Here is a 27,705-nt window from a genome sequence, read left to right as displayed (position 1 = left end):
ATGCATTTTATATATGTGATGTATTCCCATACTTTTGTTCCTGCCTAATGTAAGTCGCTCTGGATTAAGAGCGTCTGCTAAATGCCTAAATTGTAAATTGTAAATTGTAAATCACACCACCTGCCAATTGTGTGCCCCAAACTTTTGTGCTTCCCTGGTCAATTCGTGATGACGTTTGTGGTGATCAGAGGAAGTTTTGATAAATGAAGTCCAGCTGTCAGCCGGTCCCCTTTTAACCGGAGAGAAAGCTGTCCGGGTGCAGCTCGTGAAAAAGAGGAGATATTGACCAAACAAACATTTTATGACAGAACTTTCACATGGATATGAAAGTTGAGGACCATATCTGACCCCCAAGTCTTTGGAATTATTTATTGAGCGAGTACACACGGAGTGCCGACCACATTTATGCCGCCGTTCTGCCGCTGAAACCGCAAGTCTATGGAAGAGTTCTATGGCTCTGGTATGTGAAATACTGTAACAACTGTATGTAACAACAGAGACATTCTAGGGCTAGAGCAAACCAAGCAAAACCAAGCAAGTATATGTTAAATCAGACATGGTATGCAATCAGACTCATTCAACTGCAAAGCTCAGTCAAATCATGCAAAACAAACAAAAAAGTATTTTTTGTGTGCATGATTCGACTACCCGTCGACAATAGGCCAATCAGACAGCAGGCAGCGGCTACTGCAAATGAGTTAAAAGGGCTATGGTCTGGTGTTCTTCATTTGAACCTCCGCACCCATATTTTGGGGGCAAACATTCAGCATAAATAACCTATAATCTATAAAGCTCACAATGCATTATGTGAGGCATAGTATTGAGCCTTCAGCGACTCTGGTCTAGCCTGGAAACAAAGGAGAAAAGAAAAAGAAGACGAACCCCCCCCCCAGTGATATTAGTCTGACCATGACAGGCTAACTCTGGTCAACGAGTATATTGTATATAGGGTTTAGATATTTTCATACTTGTAGACCTGTAATGACTGGAAAACGAGATCTGTATCAGTTCAGAAATCATCCTTGCATGAAGACTATCTGGAAACTGTCAAGCCCTATCAAACCTATTATTAGGCCTGGTCAAAGGGGGACTGCCCTTTGGCTGTGTTTGTGCGTGTTTGGTTTTCCACGCTGCAGACCCATGTTAGAATCCTGGGCGTTACAGATGGCACATAAAGAACCCTGTAACCATATAGTTCAAATCAGGAAGCTTTTAGAGTGACAGCAGCAGTAAATTCATTTGTCAGATTGAGGCTAATATGGTGTATAAGGAGGACACACAGTATTATACCAATACTACCAACACCGTGACATCATTTAAAGGCAATATAAATGGAGGATTTTACTTACAAGCATATAACAGCCAGTGTTATTGTAACAATCTTCCACAACATTAAGCAAATATGTTAAATAAAACAATATTAAAGTTGTTCTCAGAACATCTTGTGACCTGCTTCTGTGTCCTAACGCACACACAGGGAACTGTTCAAATCTGTGATCCTATAGTCCCATTTAGCGAAACCAACTCAAATGAACCTAGTTGGTTCTGTATAGAGCCACATCATGTTGTAAACGGGTCGTTACGGTTCAGGACAAATGTCAGACCCTCTCCGTCCTCAGTGACACAGTCAACGCCGCGATGAGCAGAAATCAGCAGTTGGTCGTTCCCAGGCCGTCTGTCAGTCAGAGCCCCAGCTGTCTTGATTGGTCGGTACGGTCATACTCCAGTTCCCAGCAGCGCTTCTGCAGAAGAGCGTCCGCTGAAGATGACATCGTTGACGGAGACGCCGCTGTAGGAGGAGCCGATCAGGGACAAGGGGAGGTTCCTTTCCTTTATGTACCTACGCATGGACTCTGGATAGAGGGACACACATACACAGTTTGATTGATTGATGGATTGATTGATTGATTGATTGTTTATTAACAAGATTGTTAACAGTACATGTAGTGCAGTCAAAGGTTATGCTAAAAGGATGAGAAGAAAAGGGTCCCGCTAACGCTACCAGGGGTGCCCAAAAGGTCTACCAGTAGATCACAAAGGCTGTGCAGGTAGATCACAGGACATGTCCCTAAAGAATATTTAATTTAAATATATAAAAAACTATTTTTGGCATCTGCCACTTCACTTGAGTTAAAGGTGACTTGATGGATTGACAAAAGGGGCCTGGAAGCTCAAACTCACAATGCAATATTTTGTTTTCAAGAGTGTTGCTGTGCACAAACATCTGTAGCATTACAAATTAAATACAAAGAAAACCCTAACTATTAGATTTTTTCCCCTTTATTTCCCATTCCAAGTGCATTTGTCCTATATGTAATGCCAGCGCTGCTATTCTAAAGCCCCCTCAGGTACATATTTAAACTATTTTCAGTAATGGTGGGTAGACCATTTTGAAAGTAGCTCTCACGTCATAAAAGTGTGGGCACCTCTGCGGCCTAACCCTTACCCTAAGCTAAAAGGATAACACAATAAAAGCCCTGGGTGGCTTGTTTCCATTATGGTCTATTACACAAGAAGCCCTGGATTTCTATAAAAAAAGGTATCACACATGTTCATCTATAAGATAAACAGTCAGATATATTATATACGCATATCATTCACGTCACTACAAAAGTATGACACTGATAGAACACTGAATCCATGGAAACTCACCGACTCTTCTCCAGTGTCCCAGATAGTACTGAGGTATACAGTCCTGAACACAAAAGACAGAATATCATGAATATCCTACTATATACTACTCTCACCTGATGCAATGATCGATTATTTGCTGCACACAACAGACTAAACTGTCATCTCTGTATGTGAGCTTTCTGTACTTATTACACATTATTAATATACTAGTATGTGTGGCTACTGGCTGCAGATCTTCTTAAATAAGGACAACACCATCACAAAAACACATGAGATTATTTGATTTCATTCACAACATCACTGATATGCACACCAGATTTCCAGGGTTTCTGGACAGTGTAAACAGGTCAACACACACACACACACACACACACACACACACACACACACACACACACACACACACACACACACACACACACACACACACACACACACACACACACACACACACACACACACACACACACACACACACACACACACACACACACACACACACACACACACACACACACACACAGAGTAAGGGGTGGTATATCAGACAGTGTCCTACCCTGTGCAGAGCCACCCTGCTCCAGCTGGGCTCTACGGTAACTCCTAGGTGGCTGCGGACCGCCTCAGTGGCCGTTGCTAGGAGACGCCCCTCTGTCACTTCCTCTGGATTCCCAAACACTTCCTGGAACCAGGCCCCACCCATCATCACCTAAGCAGACAACCAATCACAACGATCAGCGGGGCCATGAGCTTCAACCCACACTGTTCAGTTTTGAATTTCAGTGAATTTTTATTTGAATCTTTATAACAATAAATAATAAGTAATTCATGAGATGAGGTGAGGCATACACCTTGGAAAATGGATCTGGGGTCGGTAAGCACTTAATCAGCGTTGCGTTGGAAAAAATTGTGTTTTTAAATGTAATGAAATGTAAAAAAAAACATTGTATTTATATGTAGATCCCAGGAGGTGGAGCTGTATGTCACTGCTAATGGGGATACTAACAAATACACCGATAAGCCTGATGTATGGACCATTGGACCAGAATGTTAGATTTAATAAAAGTGACTGCCCCAGTGCCTTGTTAACTCAAAGAGCAGTGTGTGGCAATTATTTCATATTCCGAGATGAAGTTCACCTCCAACACACCAGCTAAAGAAATGTGTGTTCTGTTTTTTGTTTTTTTTACGCAGTGCAATGCAGAGGGTTTGTAGAGGGGAGTGGCACCATGGGTGACATTGGAGATTAATCACAGATAGATTTGGAAAACGACAGCACTCAAGAAGATACTTAGTAGCGTAGGATATCTAATTATGTTTTAATGATCCATTCATAAAAGAGATGATCTATGGGCCACTTCTGAATGACCCACAACAAGAACTGGAGCGCTCGATTTTTATTTTAAAACCGGGAAAGCATCTGCGTCATTTTAGATTTTTTAAATAGCAGATCGTGCCACGCCGCGAGCTTGTACATCTGTACCCAAAGTTCCCCAAAAGAAAAAAACAATTTAGAAGGCATTTGTAGAATCAGTCCATAGAAAAGAATACCAGCAGGATTATTGTTTTATTTTTCAGCGTTCCCCCAGCAGCAGGCAAACATACGGACGCTTCGTTACGAAGGCCTTCCTCGGACGAAATTAACGAGCTTCATCCCAAACTATATATTAAGTTAAGTAGCTGTTTTGGATGTATGATAACTACCATCTGTGTATTTGCAGGTCTGTGGATCACAGAACAAAATGTGTGTGTGTGTGCATGCGAGTATGCATACCGTCAGTCGTGTTGTATCTCCATTGGAACTGTTGTGTTCAGGGAAGGGAACCGAGTCATACACTACTCCTAATACACCTCGATCTTCTGACGATGGCACAAGGTGACCGAAACCCTGGGGGCGGGCGGGCGGACGGACACACACACACACACACACACACACACACACACACACACACACACACACACACACACACACACACACACACACACACACACACACACACACACACACACACACACACACACACACACACACACACACACACACACACACACACCAAAAAATTTCAAAAGCAATAGCGAAAATAGAGGGTCTACAAGTTCACTGCGTGTTGCATTGAGACACGTTGTCAACTTGGATATCGGCTATTTTCACTATAAAGTACAGTATACTGTAGGCTATAGCGTGTTTAAATAAACCTTTTGTGTGGTGCATTAAATATTTTGGTTGGGTGTGAGGAACAATCTAATCATCTGGAACAGCCGTTCTGTGATATTTTCATCCAGACCAGATGGACTACTTTGATGAATAAGTAGACCAGAAGTTTAATTATTCAAATAAATGAACAACTGAGTGAAACCTTTATTAGTGTCATCTCCACGGCGACCTTCCTTTAATACAGCCTGACCGTTCTCATTTTCACCTGCATTTTAGAAGCAGAGAAATGCCACACAGAACCAACCCTCGCCAATTGTGTGGATGTTAATGAATCCAACAGAAACAACCATACTTTTATCTCCTCCTGTTACCAACCAAGTCCAACCAGTGGTTAAAGACTACCATAGACATAGAAAGGTGTCTAGACGCCTCCTTCAGCTCTGGGGCGTCTGTATTTCAGGCGTCATCATACAGGGAAGGCAGCATTCGTGTGCGTCACAGAGTGGACGTTTGCTAGGCCAAACAGAGGCTGGACTCTTGCCTCTTTCCCAGAGGCACTTGCAATGTAAACTTTTGTTTCCTCGTGACATGAATAAAGCTCCTCTGAATTGAAACGTACGTCCCAGAAAAGACACGCTGTGATTGGCCCGTAGTAGTCACTTGAGTGGCAGCATGCCTTCCGCCTTCCCCGCGATACAGATCACTCCAATGAACTGGATCAGCGAATGAGTCATCTAGGTTTTTTATGGAGACTAGGGCTTTCACTTCTAGTGATTTTTACTAGTTGCCTAGTTTACTAGTCGACTAGTTGTTTAACTAGGCTTACCTATTATGTAAAAAACAAACAAAATTCTTCTTTTTATTTATTTTTTAAATAATTGTTATAATTAATTTTTAAAAACTACATGTGTACATTGGTGACTATAACTATAATCTATTCTAGCTGATTTTGAGGCCTACAAAAATGGGAAATCCCCCCCACTTTTTTTTTTAAATACTTTAACTTTTTACTACGGATTTACTAGTCGACTAGTTGAATAGTCGACTAGTTGCTTAAAGCCCTAATGGAGACTACGGTCTGCCTCTTACCGTCACAGGGAGGATGGAACCTTTGTACTCCAGGTTAACCACGGCAACCGTTACCGTGACGATGTCCTGGAGTTGTTGGGCGAGCGTCTGAAGGGAGGATGGAAGGACAGCCGACAGAGCTGTAGAGAGAGACAGACTTCTCTCTTAAAGTACAGTCAAATACATACAGCGTTCCAAACATTTGGCTTTTATAGTGCGTTACGGTAAAAAAAAAAATAATAATTAAACTATTAGTGATGTTATGAAGGTTAACAGAACACATAGGAATCCATAGCCACCCATCGGACGGAAGCAGTGATTATGATTGAGCCTTAAAAAGGTGAGGTCACAGTGGTCCAAGTCAAAATAGCCGATCTACAAGCTCGCAACGCAGCGCAAACGGTCGCGTCGTGCGCTTGTAGATCTGCTATTTTCACTGGTTTGGGTCCCGGACAGTAGTTTACCTTTGGCCGGCAGAGCAGAGATTATGTGGTCAGCAGATATGGTTCCATCCTCCAACTGGATCTACATGCACGCACACACACACACAGTTTACTCTACTGGTTATCGAAACTATTTTCCACCATTAATTCCCCTCAACCGTCAAGTCAGATGCAAGATGAGCTGGTTTACAGAGTTGGGTTACACATGTGTTACACTAGTACTGTATGTGTACAGATTAATCAAGATAATTAAAACCAGGTTGGGTGCGTTCTGATATCGTTTACTCACTGACCTCCCAGCCTGACACGGAGGGGCGGATCTGTTTGACAGAGGCATGCGGGTGGAGTTGGACCCTCCCGCTCTGTGCCAGCCAATCAGCGATGGCCTCGGGGAGAGATTCCATGCCTCTCCGTAGCGACCACTGAGCCCACGCCTCTCGCCTGGACCTTTGGGCCAGTGCACCTGGAACAACCTGGGGACCAGAGTCTGGAAGACAGGGAGGCCGTTTTGTCATTCCATTTCCAAAGGAAACTACAGTTGTTGTGGATTAGAGTGGGGCTAGATATTATAATGTTGTGAAAAAATTGATTAGCTTGATTAACTGTTGAACCCTCATATTAGAGTGTTGAAATTGAAATTTCTGAAAGCTGAAGTGTTTACAGTAACGTTTAATGTCGCTATAACACTGATAAAAAAGGGGTATCTTTCATGTAATTACCATTACCCGTTCCCAGCAGCATGCCCAGCACTATGGAACCTCTTTGCTGCTCGGCGTTGTACAGGGGAGGGAAACAGGAGCGCACACTCAACTTCCTGCAGTCCCCCGCGAACACACCACGGCATAAACTGTCAATGGCTATGTTTGCCAGCTGCGCACGCACGCACACACGCACACACGCACACACACATTCAAATGGGAAAAACGGTTAATTTATTTGTATGGTAGACATTGCTAGAAGAACATTCACAGCAAACATTCTGTGAAGTAGCCGATTCAAAAGCTCACAACGTGTAGTGTTGCAACACGTTGTGAGCTTGCAGATCAGCTATTTTTGGCATAGAAATTTGGTGGTGTAGACTAGGGGAAAAAGGAAGGGGGCCTAATATAGACCCCTGGAGGACTCCGGTTAACAAAGTACAAGTTCAGTATAGGGTTTAAGTGGTTCCATTTTTACTCTCAGAACCACACTCCTCACAAACACACACGCGCGCACGTACGCACACACCTCCTCCCCCAGCCTCCTGGAGACGAAGGAGTGAATGGACTCGTCTTCCTCCTTGCCTCTCCTCACCAGCAGGTCCCTGGCCACACTGAGCAGGATGGGACGAGAGAAGGGAGGAACCGTCTGGACCACTCCACTGGAGGGAGGGAGGGAGGGAGAGAGAGAGAGAGAGGTGGTTCAATTCGAATTCAAACTACCACTGTAAAGGCTCATTCATAGTCTGGATTTTCGGTGGTGAGGTGACCACCGCTCCGGTGGTGAGGTGACCACCGGAGCTGAAATAACGTTGAGCGGTGGTGAGTAAAAACAGAGAGAAGGGCTGGAGCGGTGGCGGTGGTTTGCTCTTCACCGCAGCTCGTGACGTCATGTTGTAGTTCGGTGGTCACCTCACCACCGAAGATCCAGACTATGAATAACGCTTAACAACAGTGAGTTGAACCTCCTCCAATGGTCCAAGCTGTCTCACCTGATCCCAGACGGCATGCGGTGTAGTTCTCCACCCACGTACAGATACCTGTTCTTGGAGGCAACGTGACTGTAGGTGACCGGCAACACCTCCCCCTGGAGACCCAGGTCCTCCACCTGCACAGGCAGACAGACGGGAATAATGCTACTATTTAATAACTTCTCTTCTGACTTTAGAGTCATGTCATGACTTGTCAGCAAGGTTTATTTGTCAATGACTCATACATGTATGTGCATTGAAACGAGGGCACAAGTCTCCGCCACGTCAGGTAGGTTTATTGTGGGCCAGCAATGTTCGGAATACACCAATCAGGTTGGAATATAAAAAATCTAACGGACCCGTCTTGATGTGTGTGTGTGTGTGTGTGTGTGTGACTGTGTGACTGTGTGTGTGCGTGTGTGACTGTGTGCGTGCGTGCATGCGTGCGTGCGTGTGTAAAGAATAATGAATTAGATAATGTGTAGCGATTTGCGTGATGTTTGGACAAAATTTGTAGGAGTAATAATATATTAACAAAATGTTGCAGTGACATAGTAACAAGCTGCAGCACAATCCCCCCACAAAAAAACATGTGGTAACAAAATAAGTAATATTTCACATTCACAATATCACTGACGAAAACTAAATGGAAACTAAATGAAAACTAAGATATGATGACTAAAACTAAGACTAAATATACTGACAATTTCGTCAACAAATAAAAACTAGACTAAAATAAATAAAAAGGGACTAGTAGTGGACAAGAGATCCAGTATAAGTAATTTTACACTTGGTTGCATGCTGAAAATAGCCGATCTACAAGCTCACAATGCGTCGCGACGCGTTGTGAGCAAGTGTAAAAACAGCCACTACGATGGCATTAAGGCCCACCAAAATACAAAATCTTATGATATTTAGTCGACTAAAACTAGACTAACACTAAAACATTCCAGGTGACTAAAATGTGACTGAAACCAAATGAAAACTATTGAAGAGACTATGACTAAAACTAAAATCAAAATTTGCTGCCAAAAAAAACCAACAACACTGACTAACAGTACCATGTTGAGCGTGTTCTGTCCCACCGCCCCCGCAGGTCGTATGCCTCTGGGGCCATGTTCAAACACCGCCCCGTCTGACCTCCGGGTCGACCACAACCAGCCCCCGAAACGCCCACTGGACTCACACACGATGACCTGCAGGATACATAAACGCCATTAGCAGTAGTCTACTATGTTGGAACACATGGATAATGTCAAGAAGACGCACAACTGTAGTTGCACCTGAAAAACATCAGTACAAACAAGTTAACAAAAGGTTCAAAGACAAATAGATGACAGATGAAAAATGTATCAGCAAGGTGTGTGTGTTACCTTGGTAACCTGGGGGCTCTTGGTGAGGTAGTAAGATGCCGCCAACCCCCCGATCCCCCCTCCTAACACAGCTACTGTCTTCATTCACTAGTACACACACACACACACACACACACACACACACACACACACACACACACACACACACACACACACACACACACACACACACACACACACACACACACACACACACACACACACACAAAGTGCCAAGTACTGGTTTATCTCAATTCCCAGGACAATCACAACCTCCACACGCATCCGCAACCTAGGTGTCATCTTTGACCCTACCCTCTCATTCCTCCCCCACGTAAACCACATCACAAAAACAGCATTCTTTCACCTCAAAAACATCCCCCCCCCCCCCCCCCACACACACACACACATGTAAAGCGTCTTTGGGTATTAGAAAAGCGCTATATAAGTCCCAGATATTATTATTATTATTACAATATGTTGTGAGATATCCCCCTCAAAACAAATAAAACATTGTGTTAATGAATGGGTGCTGTCATGCTGACTTCACCATGACATGGATGAACACAATATTTGGGGACTCCCAACTCCCCATGTGAAACCAACTTTCCACACGAAGAAGAGTGTTTATTATTTAGACTTGTTGTTTTTGTGCGTGTGTGTGTGTGTGTGTGTGTGTGTGTGTGTGCTGGGGTAGGGCTGGGTTGTGTGTGCTGTGGGGGCGAGGTCTGTTGATAAGAGGCAGGCAGTTATTTTATCTGTTTTATTCCGTCTCTGTACTGTAGTACTAAACTGTACTGCAGTGCAAAACATGATGGCTCAGATAAGCATGTTTATGGAAATATTAAAGTTAGGGAGAGAGCGACACCCTGATAGAAGTGACCAGGGTTTGGAATAGAATTAGAACCCTTGTTTCATGGTTTTAGGGTGAATGCAGATGTGAAAGACAGATTGTAGAGAGAAAACGTCACTGTGCAACTGCACATGAATTAAGCTTCTATAGGAGAAACTAGACAGAAAGTGTTGCAAAACACAATAATGAATTGCATTTTTATAGCGCTTTTACAAGTGCTCAAAGCGCTTCACAATGGTTCATTCATTCATACATTGGGAGTTGAAGCGGTGAACAGTCAACGCCAGAGTCCTCACTCACACTTCGACATTTGGCCAGGAGGAGCCGGGATTCGAACCGCCGACCCAGGGATCATTGGACGACCTGCTCTACCTCCTGAGCCACATAGTAGTGACTGTTCCCTCTTTAATTAAGTACCATTATAAAGACATGAAACAAACCGCTGAGCAGTCAGTGGTTCTCATTCACAGTCCACAACACCAGAGGGAGCTCAACAAACCATGTGCAACCCAGATTTGGCACAAACAAGGGACGAAATTAATTTCGCTCCTAAGCCACCAAAATGTGGAACGCCCTACCAACAGTCATTAAGACATGTGAATCCCTTGACTCCTTCAAAACCGCTCTCAAAGGGCACCTACGGACGGCTGCAATTCAAAACTGGCCACCGTAAAATCTGTACTGTATATGTTTTCTTCCCCTTTTTACCTCCTCTATGATGATTTCCTGTTTTTGGCTATATAGAAGTGTATATTTGTACGTCTCTAAATGTTATGATGAATTGAACATGGTGGGCCCTATTGTAAACACGTGTAATGTTTATGGTGTCGTCCACAGTTAACAGTTTTGTATCGAGTTGTGCTTGAAATGTACTGTAATTCTCCAGTCTGTTAATAAATACTTCAATCAATCAATCAATTCAACTTCTTTAATTTCAAGGACCCTCATATAACTCTGAGGGTGGATCCTCTTGTAAACAAGTGTAATGCTTAATTGGGTCGTCCACTCACAGTTCTTTGTATTGAGTTTGTGCTTGAAATGTACTGTAATTCTGCAAACTGTTAATAAATATTTCAATCAATCAATCAATCAAAGGGTATACCAATGGAACCAAATGGACCCCTCAGAGTTACAGACCATCTTTAAAAGGGTAAATGTAGTTAGTTACTTTCCACCCTGATCAATGATGTGTGGACTGTCTGTTGACATGATCAGTGATCATGTCAACACAGTCCACACACCACAGCTCATCATTTGAACCCCCCGCCGACGGTATAGCCTCTTACCTACTCTCTAAAGTGACATGGTTACGGCGACAACACTGAAGGACTATTCTTATTCTTAAGACTTATTACATGAACAAACGCTACAAACGCCAATAAGAACGCGGTCTTTTTAAACTGCACACATAGATGATAAGAGGTGACCTTACCTTAGTGGATTTAATATCATATCATGATGACTGACAGGACACTGACAGAAGCCACAGTTACGACACTAGCGTTCTGTCAAGTGCTCCACAATACAAAATAAGACTTCCGGTACAATTTCCAAAATAAAAGCCTCTCTAACGGCGTCCATCATTCAATAAAACTGCCTCGGGGGCTAAGCTTTGTGACTGATACATGAACATTCACAAGAATGCATTATATGGCGTAGTTGACGACGTCTGGTAGTTGAGGACCTGTTATATAATTATCCAAAACCCTTTTGGTGTGTGTGAATGTTTGTTGATAATATCTTACGTAGCTTCCGGTGGCATACATATTCTTCTTTGTTGGTGAATGTTCACTGTTTTATGGCTGTTATTTCCACCACCTGGTGGCCTGAAAGAGAAACTGCACTCATTCATGTCCTGATGAGCAACATCGACAAGTCACATTTCCTGTTAGGACTAAGGAATGGAATTCAAAAGATGTGTTGTTGCAGATAAGATAAATATACATGGTTTATACACATACAGGCATTACGGATGACAAACTCTTTGGTTGATAATGGCCAAACATAACAATGGCAATAAGGATGACATGGGACTTGTTTTATTTCTTGATTCCTTCAAATTGGGCGTTTAAGTTAAAGGGGAATTTCTCCCTAAACCTTTTTTTACAAAAGTAAGTTGATAATTATGTATATTGACCACTCTTCCTGGTCTACGTGAGCTGGTGTTACACCCCCCCAGCTCCAGCTCCAGCTCCAGCTCCAGCCCCAGCCCCAGCTCCAGCCCCAGCCCCAGCCCCAGCCCCAGCCCCAGCTCCCCTATATCTTAATTTATTTTTTAATATTTTGTTTTGGTCAATATACATAATTATCAACTTACTTTTGTAAAAAAAGGTTTAGGGAGAAATTCCCCTTTAAATACAGGGGGGACATATTTTGACAGCAGAAACTGCCTGTCATAATTTCTCCCCCTCCATATTCCAAAGCCCCCCCAGGTACATTATATATTTAAACTATTTTCAGCAATGGTACACTTATTTTTTCAGTGGGTAGATCTTGTTGAGCTGGTCATTTTGAAAGTAGATCTCACGTCATAAATGTGTGGGCACCCCTGGCCTACATACTCTCCCAAGATGGAGGAACAACATTTTACAATCTGGGAACCCTAGGCCTTTGTATGGCTACAGGGCGACTGGTTCAATCCTACCCTAAATCTAGGCCTAAGACGTGACACCTCAAAGTGGGGTACATTGCATCCACTGGTCAAGCCAAGGGCCTACCACTCCACTCTCTTGATATGTTCTTTCCCAACTCTTGGAGAGTATGTAGGCCTTTCCCTGGACCTTCTAGCCCCTAGGATGACCCGAGGCCCACCACTTAAAAACCACATGCTACGGTGCCCAAATCTGAATGTAGGTGCTCAAATGAACTCAAACTGAAGCAATTCAGTAAAGGTCAACACTTCCTCCTGGGGTCATTTTAGGGGCTGGGACCTCCAGTAAAAGGCCTAAATACTCTCCAAGAGTTGGGGAACAACATATCAAGAGAGTGGAGTGGTAGGCCCTTGGATTGACCCAGGACCAGTGATTCAATGTACCCCACTGAGAAATAGCAGATCTACAAGCTTGTAGCGTGGCACTCTGTGCCGCACTACAAGCTTGTAGATCTGCCCAAAGTTGAAGGGCTTCAACCTTGGGTACTGGGTAGCTGAAGTTGAAGCTCTGCCCTTCAACTTTGGGCACTTTTACATGTAGGATGTACTGTAATTCTGCAAACTGTTAATAAATATTTCAATCAATTCAATATTTCAATCAGGCTGACCCAAAGTTGAAACAGTTGCCAGGGGGACATCTTTGGCACTAGATATGACCTTCAACCAGATAAAGGGGGTAGTTTAGGTGTAGGTTAGTATTAGTTTCTTTTTTTTTTTTTTCTTTTTTTTTAAAATATATATATTTGTGGGGCTTTTTTGCCTTTATTGATAATATATACACAGTAAGTTGACAGGAAACAGGGAGAGAGATGGGGAGAAGACACGCAGAAAAGTTCATCGGGATCGGGACTCGAACCCGCGACACACTCTCTGGCTAGGTGCCTGGACCGCTAGGCCAGCCCAGGCCAGACAAGTATTAGTCAGTATTTGGTTGAAATATATGGTACATAAGTGGACACATAAGCAGCACTCGTTGTTTCCTGTTGAGCCAGCATCTTTTATTCACACCTCAGAATTCGGACAAAATATCAACACCACTGCCTGAACACAAATGCTGCAAGATCCAAAGTCTATCATACACTGGGGTTAACACACACACACACACACACAGTACAGTCACGAAGTGTTTCTAACTTTCACTGACTTATATGTCACTGCATAGATATGAAAAGAACAGGTATCTCTCTCACACTCTCTCACACACACACACACACACACACAGAAACACACACAGAAACACACACACACACACACACACACACACACACACACACACACACACACACACACACACACACAATGTAAACATATAGTGTAAAACGCATCATCATAGAAGCATAATTGTGTTGACCCTAACCGGGGTGGGTGTCACACTGAATTCCCCATTTTGTGTGTAAAAAGCGAAACGACCTCTGCCGCGCATCACAGCTGGCTGCTCTATAAAAAAATCACACCCGTGTGAACTGAGTGGTGTAAGGTCTTATATAGCCTGATCAGCTGTGGTCTGACGTAATGTCTGACGTAATGAAATCACACCTGTGTGAACTGAGTGACCACTTTCCTAATGAAATCACACCCGGGTGAACTGGGTGACCGTAGCAACCATGCTCATTTTTTGGTACGAACAGACGGACAGACAGACGGACAGACACGTAAACTAACAAAGCCAGTTGTAGGAGTGGTTTACACCACTCAAAAAGTTATATGAACTGATGCAGGATCAAATGAAAAGTTTCTAAAGCCTAATTTATGCAGTGTGAGCCAAGCTGTGGCTCATGGCGCGTATAGCTCCAACATCCACGGCTCAGCTCACACGGAATAGAATTATTTTGGCTTAACAGTCCAGTTATAAACGTTAAAACAGAAAAGTCTCTTACATGTACTGAAAACTGAGGTGGCGTACAGGAAGATGACAAAGAAACGGTCAAATAAAAATGTGTACCGATTAAATATTGAAACATGCAGCCACTATTCGTTTTAATCAAACGTACCTTGTAATGCTTAACGCATGCTCTGTCGCGTGTTACGGGCCCGCACGCCGAAAACAGGCAAACTATACGCTCTCAACACATCGCGGATGCTTTGCGCTGCAAGCTTATAGATCGGTTATTTTCGGCGCATGACACCTGCCGCACGGCGACTTAAATCGAGGCGAAGACGAGCTACTCCCCGTCCCGCCGTAGAGGTCAGAATGCCACCGGCAGGCATGCAGTACTTCTCTAGTGGTTTCATCACATTGGGAGTACTGGGATTTATACGTTGACCGTGACGTCATGGACTCCCAGTACTTTTTGAATAACACAGTACTGTATACCTCTGTTGAAGCAGTTTATACTACATCTAAATGCACCATTTAGTAGTTCCATGGCATCCTGACTGATCATCTCAATGCTTGAGACATACTGTACGACTAAACTGTCAACTATGAATCCAGTTAGACAGACTGCACACTAAAACACAGACAGACAGACAGACAGACAGACAGACAGACAGACAGACAGACAGACAGACAGACAGACAGACAGACAGACAGACAGACAGACAGACAGACAGACAGGCAGTTGATGGCCGTTGTGTATGCGAGTCTAGCAGGTTATAGAACAGAGGTAAGCATTAAGACACAATGGTGAAAGTAGGGAATGTCGCGGTGGACAAACTTCACAGCTTAATACAGACTGTAGTCCAGGACCAGTGCCTACCATACAATGTGCTTATATCAGCATGGAGTGGAATGTATAGCGGTTACATTGTTTTCCGATCACAGGGAGGAGAGGGGGGTCTGAAACGCCTGGAGTCACATGGATGAGCACAAAGCCACCCGCCGCTTGCCGGAAAAAAAACACAATTTTCAAATTTTCTTGAAAATCTGTTCTTTTGCCAAGTGACACAGTCGGGATTTACCGAGCTACTGTCTGGGACTTTGAGAGTTTTTTTTGTTTCTCCTCCCGCCACCGGTCACACTCCATAACCGTGCCTCCGAGGACGTGTGTGTTCGGTGAAGGAGCAACGGTTCTCCCTGTGAGTCGACACCTTTCAGACGCCCCTTTACACCTCAAGTGTTTATGGAGAGAAGACAAGATCAGTATTATTTATCTGTGTGACTGAACGACGACGTCATCGAAGTACATCTGCAGAGCCTGACACGAATATATTACGTTGCATAGAGGCATAATAATCCTTATGGCTAATATCTGAGCAGAACAGCCGGACACACACACACACACACACACACACACACACACACACACACACACACACACACACACACACACACACACACACACACACACACACACACACACACACACACACACACACACACACACACACACACACACACACACACAGAGGGACAGGTACAGACAGACAGGCCACTTATTAAACGAGAAGGCAGTGTTACTGTACACCTCACAACGTGCAAACACGCATGCACGCACGCACACACACACACACACACACACACACACACACACACCACCACCACCACCACAATCATTGGCAGCTCAGACTAAAGTAAATAAACCAGCTATACTGTTGTATCCATCCCAACATTGCTGGAAAACAGGGCTCAAACTAAATAAATACAAAGAATTAATCCAACGAAAAACAAAACAATGAGCGAAAACTAAACTTAAAAATGATGCCTTTGCTAATTTAAACTCTACATGTCTGTCTCCTCACTAATACGTCATAGGTGAGCCAGACACTTTTTGTAGTCTCTCTCTCTCTCTCTCACACACACACACACACACACACACACCTCTATGTACACATACTACTGAGGCAGTCCTGTTCTGGTCCATTCCAGTTAAATCCAGTCCATTAGGTCCTTACAGCCCTGTTCTCCACCCAGTCCTCAGAGCTCCCATCCGCTTCCATTCCATGTCCTTTATCCTGGACATTCCATGTGGAGCGCAAATGGTATCAGTAAAAACCAGCCCATTAGGTCAAACCAAGCCGGTACTGTTCTCCTATAAGACACTTCCTCCTCTCCGTGATTGTACCGCCCTCGTCTGGCTCTCTGTCTCCTCATTGGTCCAGCTGTTAGTGGTGTGCTGAGTTGATTGGCTGGTGACAGCCTGGTCCCTTGGCGCTGACTACAACCAGTATACATGTGCTTGTGTTGATAATCATAGTCTCCCTAGCAGAAGCCCACAACCTCTTTACAGGCTGTTGACACTTCGCAAATCGTCCGAGCGGCGCTTTGAGCGATGACGAGCGACAGCTAAAGTAACAACAGAGTTGAGACGGGTGACAGAATGCTCTGTCTCGTTGTGGTCTTGAGACCTGTGTACACCCCACAGGAGTTTTGAGAGGACTCAAAGAGAGTAGCGCTTCCCGATGAAGCTCTACCGTATCTCCATGCTGAACATTTCAGGTCTATTCCAGAGCGAATTACAGCAGCACAGACCGAGCAGATTCGGTCGAAGGCAGCGTCACACTTCTCCGAGGGCTGTTCTGCACTACAGAAGCACTATGCCTCCCACCCTGCAGCCTCCTCCCTCATGGGGTATAAACTGAGGTTTGGCATGGGAACTCGGGCACAACACTATGCCTTGACGTGCTGCGTGTTCCATGAATCCCCGCTGAACGTACCCCACCGCTCTGAGCTATCAGTCTAAGGCCGTGGTGTCCACTCGTATGCCATGGAGGGTGCGTATAGGTTTTTATCCCAATCAAACACTACATCAGCTGATTCATTCACTAATAATTATCCCCCCAGTGTTGGTCGTTGGTTAAAATTTTTGTGAAATGATATTGTGTTTTGTTTCACTCTAAAACCTCAGTCCCTTCATGACACATCATTTGGACACCACCGATGTAAGATATGAACATGTTTATCGGTCCCACAACACAGTTGAAGGTACAACATACTAGCTATCATTGATGCAGTGTGTTTGTACAGGGGTAAGGTTGTGTTATCAAACTAACTAGCAATGGGAGAGCAGGGCATTAGCACTCCTCTGAACACAACGGCTCAATGTTTTTCAGCAGTGGGATGGGACGCCACACCCCTCCTACTGATCTGAGATCAGATTCCCTGATGGCTCAGACTGTATCTCCGCAGGCACAGACATCGTCGTAAAACATTGCGGGTTCAAATCTGGGCTTTTGACATCCCCGGTCTCTCAACTGTGCTGTCTTAACAATGCTGGAACGCCTTTTAAAAAGACCTGCCTCGTTTCTTTTTACGATTAGATCTTTTTTTGAAGGGAGTCGTGGTCTAGCAGTAGGACCTGGTTTGGCTCCAGGGGGCTCCGGGCAGACTGCCCTGTCGGACCAGGCCTCTCTGACCCCTCATGGCCCCGGGGTCGGGGATCATCTCCCTCCGGGGAGGGTAGAGGGGCTGCGGCGGAGGGTAGTGACTCGTGTGCTGCGGTTGGCTCTGAGCGGGCGGCGGGTAGTTCCCTCTGGGACCCCCGAAGGGAGCGGAGGGCTGGTGGGAGGGGTACGAGGAGCGGTGGTGGGGGTAGGGGGGTTCCTGGTACCCGGAGCGGGTCGGGAAGGGGTTGTGCTCGGCGGCGGCCGCCGCCGCCTCCTCCTCCTCCGAGCGGTGGAACCTCAGGACCTGGTCGCCGGAGGGCAGGACGTCAAACACCTGCCGGTAGGGATGCAAATTATCCATTAATTCCATAATTGATTAGGTGACAACATTATTGATCGATTCATTGATTAATTGATAAGATGTGTTTTGTTGTAGGATCAAAAGGAAAATTCTTGTCCGAAACCGAAAATTAGTGCAGAAACATAATTGCTTATTGTTGTTATGATGTGTATATAACATTCACCAGTGTCAATGAGCATGCACACAGACACACACACACACACACACACACACCTCCCCTCTGCCGTGCTTTATGGAGTCTGTCTAATTTCTAACCAAAATTCCTTGAATATGAGATTACTGTGATTATGGTAAGCTCACATTTCATAACACACACACACACACACACACACACACACACACACACACACACACACACACACACACACACACACACACACACACACACACACACACACACACACACACACACACACACACACACACACACACACACACACACACACACACACACACACACACACTACCTATAACTTTCACTAGCCCAAAATCAATTGAAAAATCAATACATTTAATAGAGTAAATTCTTAATGGCAATGAATGGTCTATAGATAAATAGTTAACATCCCGTACCTGCCGGTAGCGCTGGCCGCCCGCCGAGGCGGCACGCCACCACGCCTCCCCGCGCTGCGCGGCCTGGTGGTGGTAAGGCGGGGGAGGGGGAGGGGGAGCGGGGGCGTAGGGGTTCGGGGGGTGCCCGTGCGGCGGGGAGGTGGTGGTGGTGGCGTCTGGAGGACCCCTGGCGCTCCTCGTCTCCTCTCTCTCCTCCTGCGTCATCTTCTCCATCAGCAGAGCGGCGATGTCCTGGCCGGACATGGCAGGGGGAGGAGGAGGGGGAGGGGTGACGTCACGGCCCCGCGACCCCGCGGGGGGGCTTTCCCCCGACCTCCGCTCTCTCCCGTCCATGGCTCCTCCTCCTCCTCCTCCACCTCCTCCTCCTCCTCCTCCGTCCTCCCTCCTCTCTCCTCTTTCTCGGTCGTCCGTCCCGCCGTCCGTTCCGGGGTGGTGGTGGCCGCGGCGGCCGGCGGCGTCTCCATCCGACTCCGGCGTGGTGGGTTCGGGAGCCACGGGGGAGGGGCTGAGAGACGGCGGGGAGGGAGAGGAGGAGGAGGAGTCTCTCTGGTCCTGGTCGGGAGGAGTGAGGAGCAGCGGGGAGAGGAGAGGGGACGGGGGATGGGGAGGAGGTTGAGGAGGGTCCAGGTCGCTGGTGGCCCAACCGCGGCTTACGGGAGCAGAAGAGGAGGAGACGTATGGAGGAGGGGCGGAGGAGGAGGAGGAGGTGGTGAACGGGTAGTTGACGTAGACGGGTTCCGGGCGGTCGCCGCCGTGCTGCCCCGCGGCGGGCGCCTCGTCCGGCTGCGAGCGGTAATACACCCGGCCGTTCTGGAAGTAGGGGTGGAGGGGGGCGGGGTGGGAGGGGGTCGCGGCAGGGGCCAGCGCGGAGTTGGAGACGAGCGGGGAGAAGGAGGCGTTGGCGAGCGGGTGCATCTCGTTGCGCGCCGGCGGCAGCCGCACCGACGACGCAGACGCCGGCTGCCGCTGGAGGCGGGGCCTGTTGCTGTCGTCGTGGCAACGCAGGGAGCGGGAGGCGGCCCAGGCTCTGGTCGCGTCCGACGACCACAGCTGGCCGCCCCGCCTCCCGCCGTCCGCCCCGCCCCCCGGATAGCCGTGGTAAGCCGGGCCGCCACCGCCGCCGCTGCGGGACAGGGGTCTGCCGCCGGGGCGGTCGCACAGGAAGTCCTCTGACCTCATGTTGAGGTAGGCGTGGCGGGCATAGCTGGGCGGGCCGGAGGGGGAGGGGTGGGGGTGCGGGTGGAGCGGCAAGGGGCCGTCGCCCCGGGGAGCCCCGATCTCGTAGTAGAAGTTCTCCATCTTCCCCTGGTCGTCTGCGGAGCAGGAGGAGGCCATGGGGTGAGCCTACAGGAAGAGGAACAGGAGGTTACCATTACAAAATGAAGTTGACGATTGTGTTTTTTTTTTTTGCATATAACATTGGAATGTTACAATATGTATTTCTGTTTGCCCTTTAGGCTTCGTAATCACAAATTGCATAGGGCAGATATGACAAATAAATGAAATATACAAAGAAATCACTGACACGTTTAATATTCTTTTTATAATTGTTTCTTTCCAAAAAAATATACAAAATAGTTATTAGCTTACAACAGAAATAACAAAGGCTACTGTGTGTCTACCTTTTACACACTTTGGACACCTGCTGGTGTAGGATCTGATCCCCACCAGAGCGCTCTCTCCCTCGCCTCTTCTAAACTGTCTCCCTCTCAGCTTTCCTACTGTCTGTCTCTTCTAAACTGTCTCCCTCTCAGCTTTCCTACTGTCTGTCTCTTCTAAACTGTCTCCCTCTCAGCTTTCCTACTGTCTGTCTCTTCTAAACTGTCTCCCTCACAGCTTTCCTACTGTCTGTCTCTTCTAAACTGTCTCCCTCTCAGCTTTCCTACTGTCTGTCTCTTCTAAACTGTCTCCCTCACAGCTTTCCTACTGTCTGTCTCTTCTAAACTGTCTCCCTCTCAGCTTTCCTACTGTCTGTCTCTTCTAAGCTGTCTCCCTCTCAGCTTTCCTACTGTCTGTCTCTTCTAAGCTGTCTCCCTCTCAGCTTTCCTACTGTCTGTCTCTTGTACGCCGTCTCCCTACCGTTTGTCATCCATCTTCCTCTCCGTTTCTTACGATCTGTCTCTACTACACGGCCTCCCTCTCAGCTTTCCAACATTCTGCATCCCTGTCACTCTCCTACTGTCCCGTCTCTTCTACACCGTTTCCCCACGTCCCCCCGTACTCCCTGCTGTCTGTATGTACTGTGTACGTACCATTGCGGAGGCGGGCGGTGGAGGGCAGGCAGGGACCGGCTGGCTAGCGGCCCGGGCAGCATGGTACCGCGCCAGCCTGTCTGGAGCTCCACTCAGACGCTCGGAGAAGGCCCGGGCCAGCGGGGGCTGCTGGCCGCCCGGCGGCTCCCCCACCAGACGACGCACCCTGTCGGCGTCCAGGGAGCGCCGCAGCTCCGACCTGGTCAGAGGGTTATGGTCGCGGTGCTCCCTGGGGGGCCCAGGGGCCACCTGGAGAGCCAGGTCTCTGTTCCTCTGGGACGTCGGGGGGTCTCTGTCTCGCTGGGGGGCCACCAGGTCCAGGGGTTTGGGCGGCACCTTGGGTCTCCCGGGCTGATGAGCGATGGCCTGGGACAGCGGAGAGCTCTCAGACCTGGAGTTGAGGTTGTCACAATTGTTATTACAGTGCAATTATTTGAGAGAGAATCGCAATTATTTATTATTGTCCTAATTAGGGGTGCACAATTATGAAATTATGACCGATATCCGCTTATTTGCAGGGTCATATCTGCCGATACCGATTCTGACCGAATCCGATATTATACAGAGGACCACAATGAAAACAAGCCTAGGCCCTATAGGGGCTTGGCCCAAAGCCTGTTAATAAAGTATTCAATCAATCAATAAATAGCATAATACTGTACTGTGTCTGTTTTCACAACTGAGTTGAGTACACAAATTAAATGTAGATTTAAAAATATATATATATTTATTTTTTGCTGGTAAAAAACTATTAAATAAACTGTATCATTTTGAGACCGTTCCGATACCGATATGGCATTTTTATGGCCAATATGGCCTATTCCGATTATGCTACCGACTAATCGCGCATCCCTAGTCATAATCGTCATAATCGTTTCCATCTTGTTCATTGTATGTTCATACATACAAAAACAGAAATAGCAGATCTGCAAGCTTACTTGTAAGCTTTACTTGTCAGATTGTAGGTCAGCTATTTCCGCTATTTCTACCTTTAACCCATTTTCGGCGGGAACCCCTTTTGGTGTTAGCATTATGTTATGCTTTAGCTATTGAAAAATAGCAGATCTACAAGCTCATAGCGCGCCACCGAGTGGCGCGCTACGAGCTTGTAGGTCTGTTATTTTTGAAAAATCGAACCAGAACCACTGACATAGAAACATAGCTTTTTCAGAAAACTGTCAGGATGTAGAAGACATTTTTTAGAATCTGATCTCAGGTCAAAATGGGTTAAAGTACATTTATAGAACCACCACTCTAACCACTACACTAAATGTGTATGACGGTGACAGCCTGCCCCTAACCTGGAGTGGTGCATGTGGAGCTGGGAGGACTGGGGATACGCCACGGACTGCGACTGGGAGTGCTGGGAGTGCTGCAGCTGAGGCTGCTGGGCCGCCACCGCCGAGATGTTCTGGGTGGAGACGGAGGCCGACACGGTGGTGGCGGCGGAGGCGGGAGAAGAGACGGTCGTCTTCTGGTGCAGATGAGGGGCGGAGAGCTGGCGGCCGTACGCGGGAGGCTTCCGCCTGGCCGGCCGCGGGTCGTCGGAGGGGCTTCGCCTGGAGCCCTGGTGGCTCTGATTGGTGTAGACGGGGCTGGGGGTGTGTTCGTCTCCCGAGGAGCTGCCGCCCGATTGGTCGGTGGCCACGGAGTCGGAGACGGACGTCTCGGAGGACAGGGTGCCGGTGTCCTGAAAGATACACGTAAACAAACACACATATTAAGAGTGGGAATGAGGTACATTTGGATTTACAGTCATTTCAATGGCAAAAATAAGAAAACAGTAAGGAAACAATCTGAGATCAAACAAATGACAAATTACTTTAAAAAAAAGACATATTTAGCCACTTCAGTCAGGACAACTCATGAATGGAATATAGATTTATTGAATATAAAATGAGCATATATATATATATATATATATATATATATATATATATATATATATATTTATTATGGTTTGGCGATAAATTGGATCTGCTTTTTAGGTAATCTGATCAAGCGCATCAGTCCCAACCATAGGGACTCCGAATCCCCCGTACCTAAACAGCAGATCCAAAACGACAGGTGGTAGCTGGGGTGGAGGAGGGTTGAGCAGCAAGCAAGCAGGATGATACCAGCCGGTATATGAAGATTGTGTGATTAACCTAAAACATGAATCTTGGTTGAAAAACAAAACAAGTTGTCCTTTAATCTACTGCACTCATTGGTGCTTTTAAAAGAAAGTGCTATTTATTCAAACTTTATGGATTCTTTGATTAATTAGGGGATGCTTCCAGCTGTCAATGTATACCCTGTTGTAATGGTAAGGCGGTGTCTCTTGCCGGAAATTGCTAGCTCACCTCGCCAAAAGTGCAACGGAATGCGCTCTGGCTTTAATGGGTTAGTAGTCAGCCTGAACAGAGATGTTTAAATCCCACAACCACTGACCCATACAGAGAGACTAGAACAGAACCTGACCTACATACACCCAATCGCACCACTTAAGACCGCACACACACACACACACACACACACACACACACACACACACACACACACACACACACACACACACACACACACACACACACACACACACACACACACACACACACACACACACACACACACACACACACACACACACACTTAAAGGGTGACTTTGTCGACTTTACCACACTTTTGAAAACTTTGCATAGGCCTACATACATTTAAAGTAGCAGAGATTAAAATAGGGTGCATTTTGCATCCCAAAAGGCAGTTTATAGTTAAGTTCGTTAGTTAAAACAACGACATCTGCATCCACGGGATGCACTACTGTACTCAGCATGTACAGTAAAAATAATACACATAAAAAATGATGCAATATTTTGCTAGCTTTAGTTATAATTTCTTCTTCTGTTTTCTACATGAATATAACAACATTTAACCATATAAAATTAAATGGGAGTTAAATGCTGCAATTTGTAAAAATGGCAAAATATGACTCCTAACGTCGTTGAAGTGGGACTCATAAAATGTCTCTGGGACTCATTTCTAAAAGAGCATCCCTGCATCCCGGGACTCATTACATTGAAAACCTATTTACATCACTGAAGTTAGGTTCTTCTGCTTAGTGTCCTCAAACTAGAGGCTTATGTGTGAAAACACTTTGGGTCAATACAGTGCAGTGACAAATATGACCCTCCCCCAAACACAGGCCAATTGTGTTTGTACAGACACTTGACAAAGCCAAAGCCAGGCCCTTTACCACTGCGCCACCCAAGTGCTGAATGTATTGTCTCCTGATGGTCTCATGGTGTTAATGCAAAGTTACCTTCTCAGAAACCACTGAATCAAGCCTACAGTCCCTCATCAAACAATCACACCTGTGTGAACTGAGTGGTGCAACTATACATTTATTGTTATAGTTACTGTACTGTACTGTGCTCTGTACAGTATTGTAGTGTACTGTGCGAGGGGCGAGCCCAGGGGGCCGGACCGGTTCCGGCGAGCCGCCCGGCGTCCGAAACGGTCGAGAAATGACCATGACCATGTGGGGGTCTGTGTGGGGGTCCCCGGAACATCCAAAGCCCCAGGAACAGCCCAGGGCTCACTTTACTCTGTGTTGTACTCTACTGGCCACTTTAGGTGTTGCAGCTGTCTGTGCTCAGACATACAGACATACATACGGGGACACACATTGCTGCGTAATGGAGTGGAGGCACTGCTCAAAAATAATCACACTCGATAAAACTCCATAGACTTCTCTGCCACATGACATCTGTTTTTTTCTTTACTTCATTAAAAGTCCATAGACTTGGCTGCCATAAGACGTCATTTCCGAAAGCCAGACGTTGGAAGGTCTAGCGCCCCTCAAAAACACATTTGATAATATCTAAACATAACTTAACACCTGGTAAATGAGCACAATCGAGATGTAATTTCCTATTATTTAACACACCTGTGTGTGTGTCCTGGTGGCCTGGCCCGGCGGTGTACTTTCTGCAGCGTTATTGTTCATCCAGGCAGAGAGGGGGCGCTGCATCACAGAGGAGTACACGGTGGGTTCAGAGGCCAGCAGCTCCGGAGCATCAGCTGACAGAGAGAGCTGGTGGAGAGAGTCTCTGTCGGCCTGAGGATGACAGAACGACACAGGAGACTCTAAGCAACAGGCAAAACACTGAGATTTTTATCATAATGTTTAATGAATAAAAACAAAACTAACTAAATAATAATAATAACCGGTAAGACGCCTGAGGGTGAAAAGTGCACGCATCCGTCTAGGTGACAGCAGACTGCTGGGCGAGCGCTGGCGCTTTGGCATGGGGGGGGGTCAGATCGACATATGGAATGAATTCTTTACTGGCCATAATTATATGGAGCGTGTCTTGAGTGTACAGGGTTTGATGTGGTCAGATCAACATATGGAATGTCAGAACAGGTCAGCTCCATATATGGAGATCTAAGGGAGGCAGTGGGGGGCAGTGTCTTTAGTGTACAGGGTTTGATGAGGGCCCAGGGCCTACATTTTCGGGCCTGTTGAGAACTCTAGTTTTCTGTGGGACAATGAAGGTTTGAATTGAATTGAATGTGTCATGGAGGGAGGGAGGGAACGTTACCTTGCCAGTAGGGGGGTGGTAGGGCGGGGAGGAGCCCTGCTGACGGAGGGCACGGTTGGCGCTTTCTGCCAGGACCAGAGCCATGAGGCGGGCAGGGTTTTTAGGAGGGGGTGGGGGTGGCTGCTGGGGGGGCAGAGGGGCTCCGGTGGGTCCTGGTATACCTGGAGAGAGAGAGAGAGAGAGCGACAGAGAGAGAGACCGAGAGAGAGAGACAGACAGACAGCGAGAGCGAGACAGAGAGAGGGAGAGACAGTTCATAAACACAAGGAATATACTTTGACAAAACAGACATAAATGGACAGACATACATGACTACTGACACTTACCACAGCATGTTAAATAACACGTTTAGACAGGCTGAACAGAGACGCTCCAAGGCCAGTGAGTCGATGTGTTTCCTCCAACTGCGCCTTGGTCTGCCCCGGGGTCTCCTCCCAGTGGGACGTGCCTCAAGGACCTCCCTAGGGAGAGACGCCCGAGAGGCATCCTAACCAGATGCCCGAACCACCTAAGCTGGCTCCTTTCCAGGCGAAGAAGCAGCGACTCTACTCCGAGTCTCTCTCATGTGACTGAACTTGAAAGGGAGATGCCAGCCGCCCGCCGAAGAAAACTAATTTCGGCAGGCTTGTATTCGCGACCTTATTCTTTCGGTCATGACCCACACTTCATGACCATAGGTGAGAGTAGGAACGAAGATTGCTCGGTAGACAGAGAGCTTTGCCTTCTGGCTCAACTCTCTTTTGCATCATATAACAACTATTATAGTGTCACAGGTGTTATTTACAAAAGCAAGATCTATAGTCCTTCGTTGTAAAACATTCTCTTTCTTTTCACATTGTCCTCCGTGTTTTGTTAATGCGCTGCAGATAGACCGTCTCTAGCTACTACTTCTTCCCAATATTCAAAACCATTTAAAAGTAGCGCGTGTGGCTGAGCTTCGGCAGGAACTGTGTGTATTACGGTGATTCACAAAATAATAAGATCCAAAAATGTTGTACTGAAACTTAGATGAATGAAACCGACGGCAAAAGCGTAAACGTTCAACAGAAAACATTGAGACTAGAGAAAAATAAGATCAACACAATTGCTTAGCCTGGAAACCAGACGAATCGGTCAGTGCAAAACAAAATTGTCCTCTGCCAGATTTGGTCTGGCCCTGCTTGGTAGTGTTTGGATTGCTTGGTTGTGATTGGATTTCCCTGCGCCCGAAGTTGCGGGGCACCAATCAGGACCCAGTAAGCAAATCACCAGAGGTATGTTTTTAATTCGCCCCCCTTGGAAATGCAGGTTATACACAGAGACTCCAGACTAATATCTATGCAGTGATATTAGTCAGGGCATGCCAGGCTATTCTCTCTCACCTTTGACAGACCCAGGCACGGCCGTCCCCAGTTTGCTGTGGAGCTCCTGCTGGCAGCTGTCACTCAGCTGGAAGTCACATGACCTCAGCAACATGGAGATCATCTGAGGGGGCGGGGCCGAGCCACCAGGGGCAGCGGGCTGCTGCGATTCGCCCGCCCGTCCGCCAATCATCTCTAAAACCTGACAGGATGCGAAGGAAGACAGTTGATTGGCCGGGGCAGAAATGGAGATATATTCTGGATATTGTGGGAGTGTAGAGAAATCAACTGAGAGGTCAGCGTGAGTTAACAGGATCTAGACGAGGTGGTTTAACAACATAATATTGACCAATAAGCAGTAATAAACGTTTAATTTCAATACAATGCAATTAGTAATTAACAAACACATGTTGCATACGGACCTTGGCAGGGACGCTGATGGCGATTGGTTGAGAGATGTCCATTGTTGTTGCCTTGGGTGGAGGTTTAGAAGACAAAGCATGGACCATC

General features: G+C 46.5%; 2 protein-coding genes across 4 annotated transcripts in view; both read right to left on the bottom strand.

Annotated features, from left to right (window-relative positions):
* Window positions 1-268: 268 nt before the first annotated feature.
* On the bottom strand, window positions 269-11,974 carry ppox (protoporphyrinogen oxidase). 2 transcript variants are annotated; one of them, XM_079504766.1, is made up of 13 exons: window positions 11,917-11,974; window positions 9,340-9,426; window positions 9,028-9,162; window positions 7,988-8,103; window positions 7,525-7,657; window positions 7,017-7,167; window positions 6,591-6,784; window positions 6,319-6,379; window positions 5,876-5,994; window positions 4,406-4,519; window positions 3,191-3,340; window positions 2,653-2,695; window positions 269-1,853 (listed from the first exon to the last, which is right to left on the bottom strand). In XM_079504766.1, the coding sequence occupies exons 2-13, from the start codon at window positions 9,421-9,423 to the stop codon at window positions 1,717-1,719; spliced, it is 1,437 nt and encodes a 478-aa protein (XP_079360892.1). In that variant the 5' UTR covers window positions 9,424-9,426; window positions 11,917-11,974; the 3' UTR covers window positions 269-1,716. The 2 variants fall into 2 exon arrangements, with proteins under 2 accessions (XP_079360892.1, XP_079360891.1); XM_079504765.1 differs by lacking the exon at window positions 11,917-11,974 and adding an exon at window positions 11,604-11,845.
* Window positions 11,975-13,803: 1,829 nt separating this feature from the next.
* Window positions 13,804-27,705, bottom strand: part of arhgap33 (Rho GTPase activating protein 33) — a 75,036-nt gene continuing 61,134 nt past the window's right edge. The window contains exons 22-30 of one of the 2 annotated variants that reach the window (XM_079504759.1): window positions 27,618-27,704; window positions 27,217-27,397; window positions 25,856-26,016; window positions 25,198-25,368; window positions 22,574-22,962; window positions 21,273-21,663; window positions 19,021-20,364; window positions 14,514-18,420; window positions 13,804-14,253 (exon numbers count right to left, since the gene is read on the bottom strand). In XM_079504759.1, coding sequence (XP_079360885.1) covers window positions 18,046-18,420; window positions 19,021-20,364; window positions 21,273-21,663; window positions 22,574-22,962; window positions 25,198-25,368; window positions 25,856-26,016; window positions 27,217-27,397; window positions 27,618-27,704 — 3,099 coding nt within the window. In that variant the 3' untranslated portion in view covers window positions 13,804-14,253; window positions 14,514-18,045. Of the gene's footprint in view, window positions 18,421-19,020; window positions 20,365-21,272; window positions 21,664-22,573; window positions 22,963-25,197; window positions 25,369-25,855; window positions 26,017-27,216; window positions 27,398-27,617; window position 27,705 lie in introns of both variants that reach the window. The other variant, XM_079504758.1, reaches the window with a different exon arrangement.

This window comes from Electrona antarctica (genome assembly GCF_951216825.1).
Source record: "Electrona antarctica genome assembly, chromosome: 6".
Classification (NCBI taxonomy): Eukaryota; Metazoa; Chordata; class Actinopteri; order Myctophiformes; family Myctophidae; genus Electrona; species Electrona antarctica.
This window is presented reverse-complemented; position numbering and strand designations above follow the sequence as displayed.

Bases quoted from the DNA above. Each gene is read 5' to 3' on its own strand.
- ppox (XM_079504766.1), bottom strand. From the start codon at position 9,423: ATGAAGACAGTAGCTGTGTTAGGAGGGGGGATCGGGGGGTTGGCGGCA. The intron at 7,168-7,524 runs GTGTGTGCGTAC...GTGCGTGCGCAG, and splicing joins CCAGGAGGCTGGGGGAGGAG to CTGGCAAACATAGCCATTGA. The intron at 5,995-6,318 runs GTAAACTACTGT...CTCTCTCTACAG, and splicing joins CTCTGCTCTGCCGGCCAAAG to CTCTGTCGGCTGTCCTTCCA.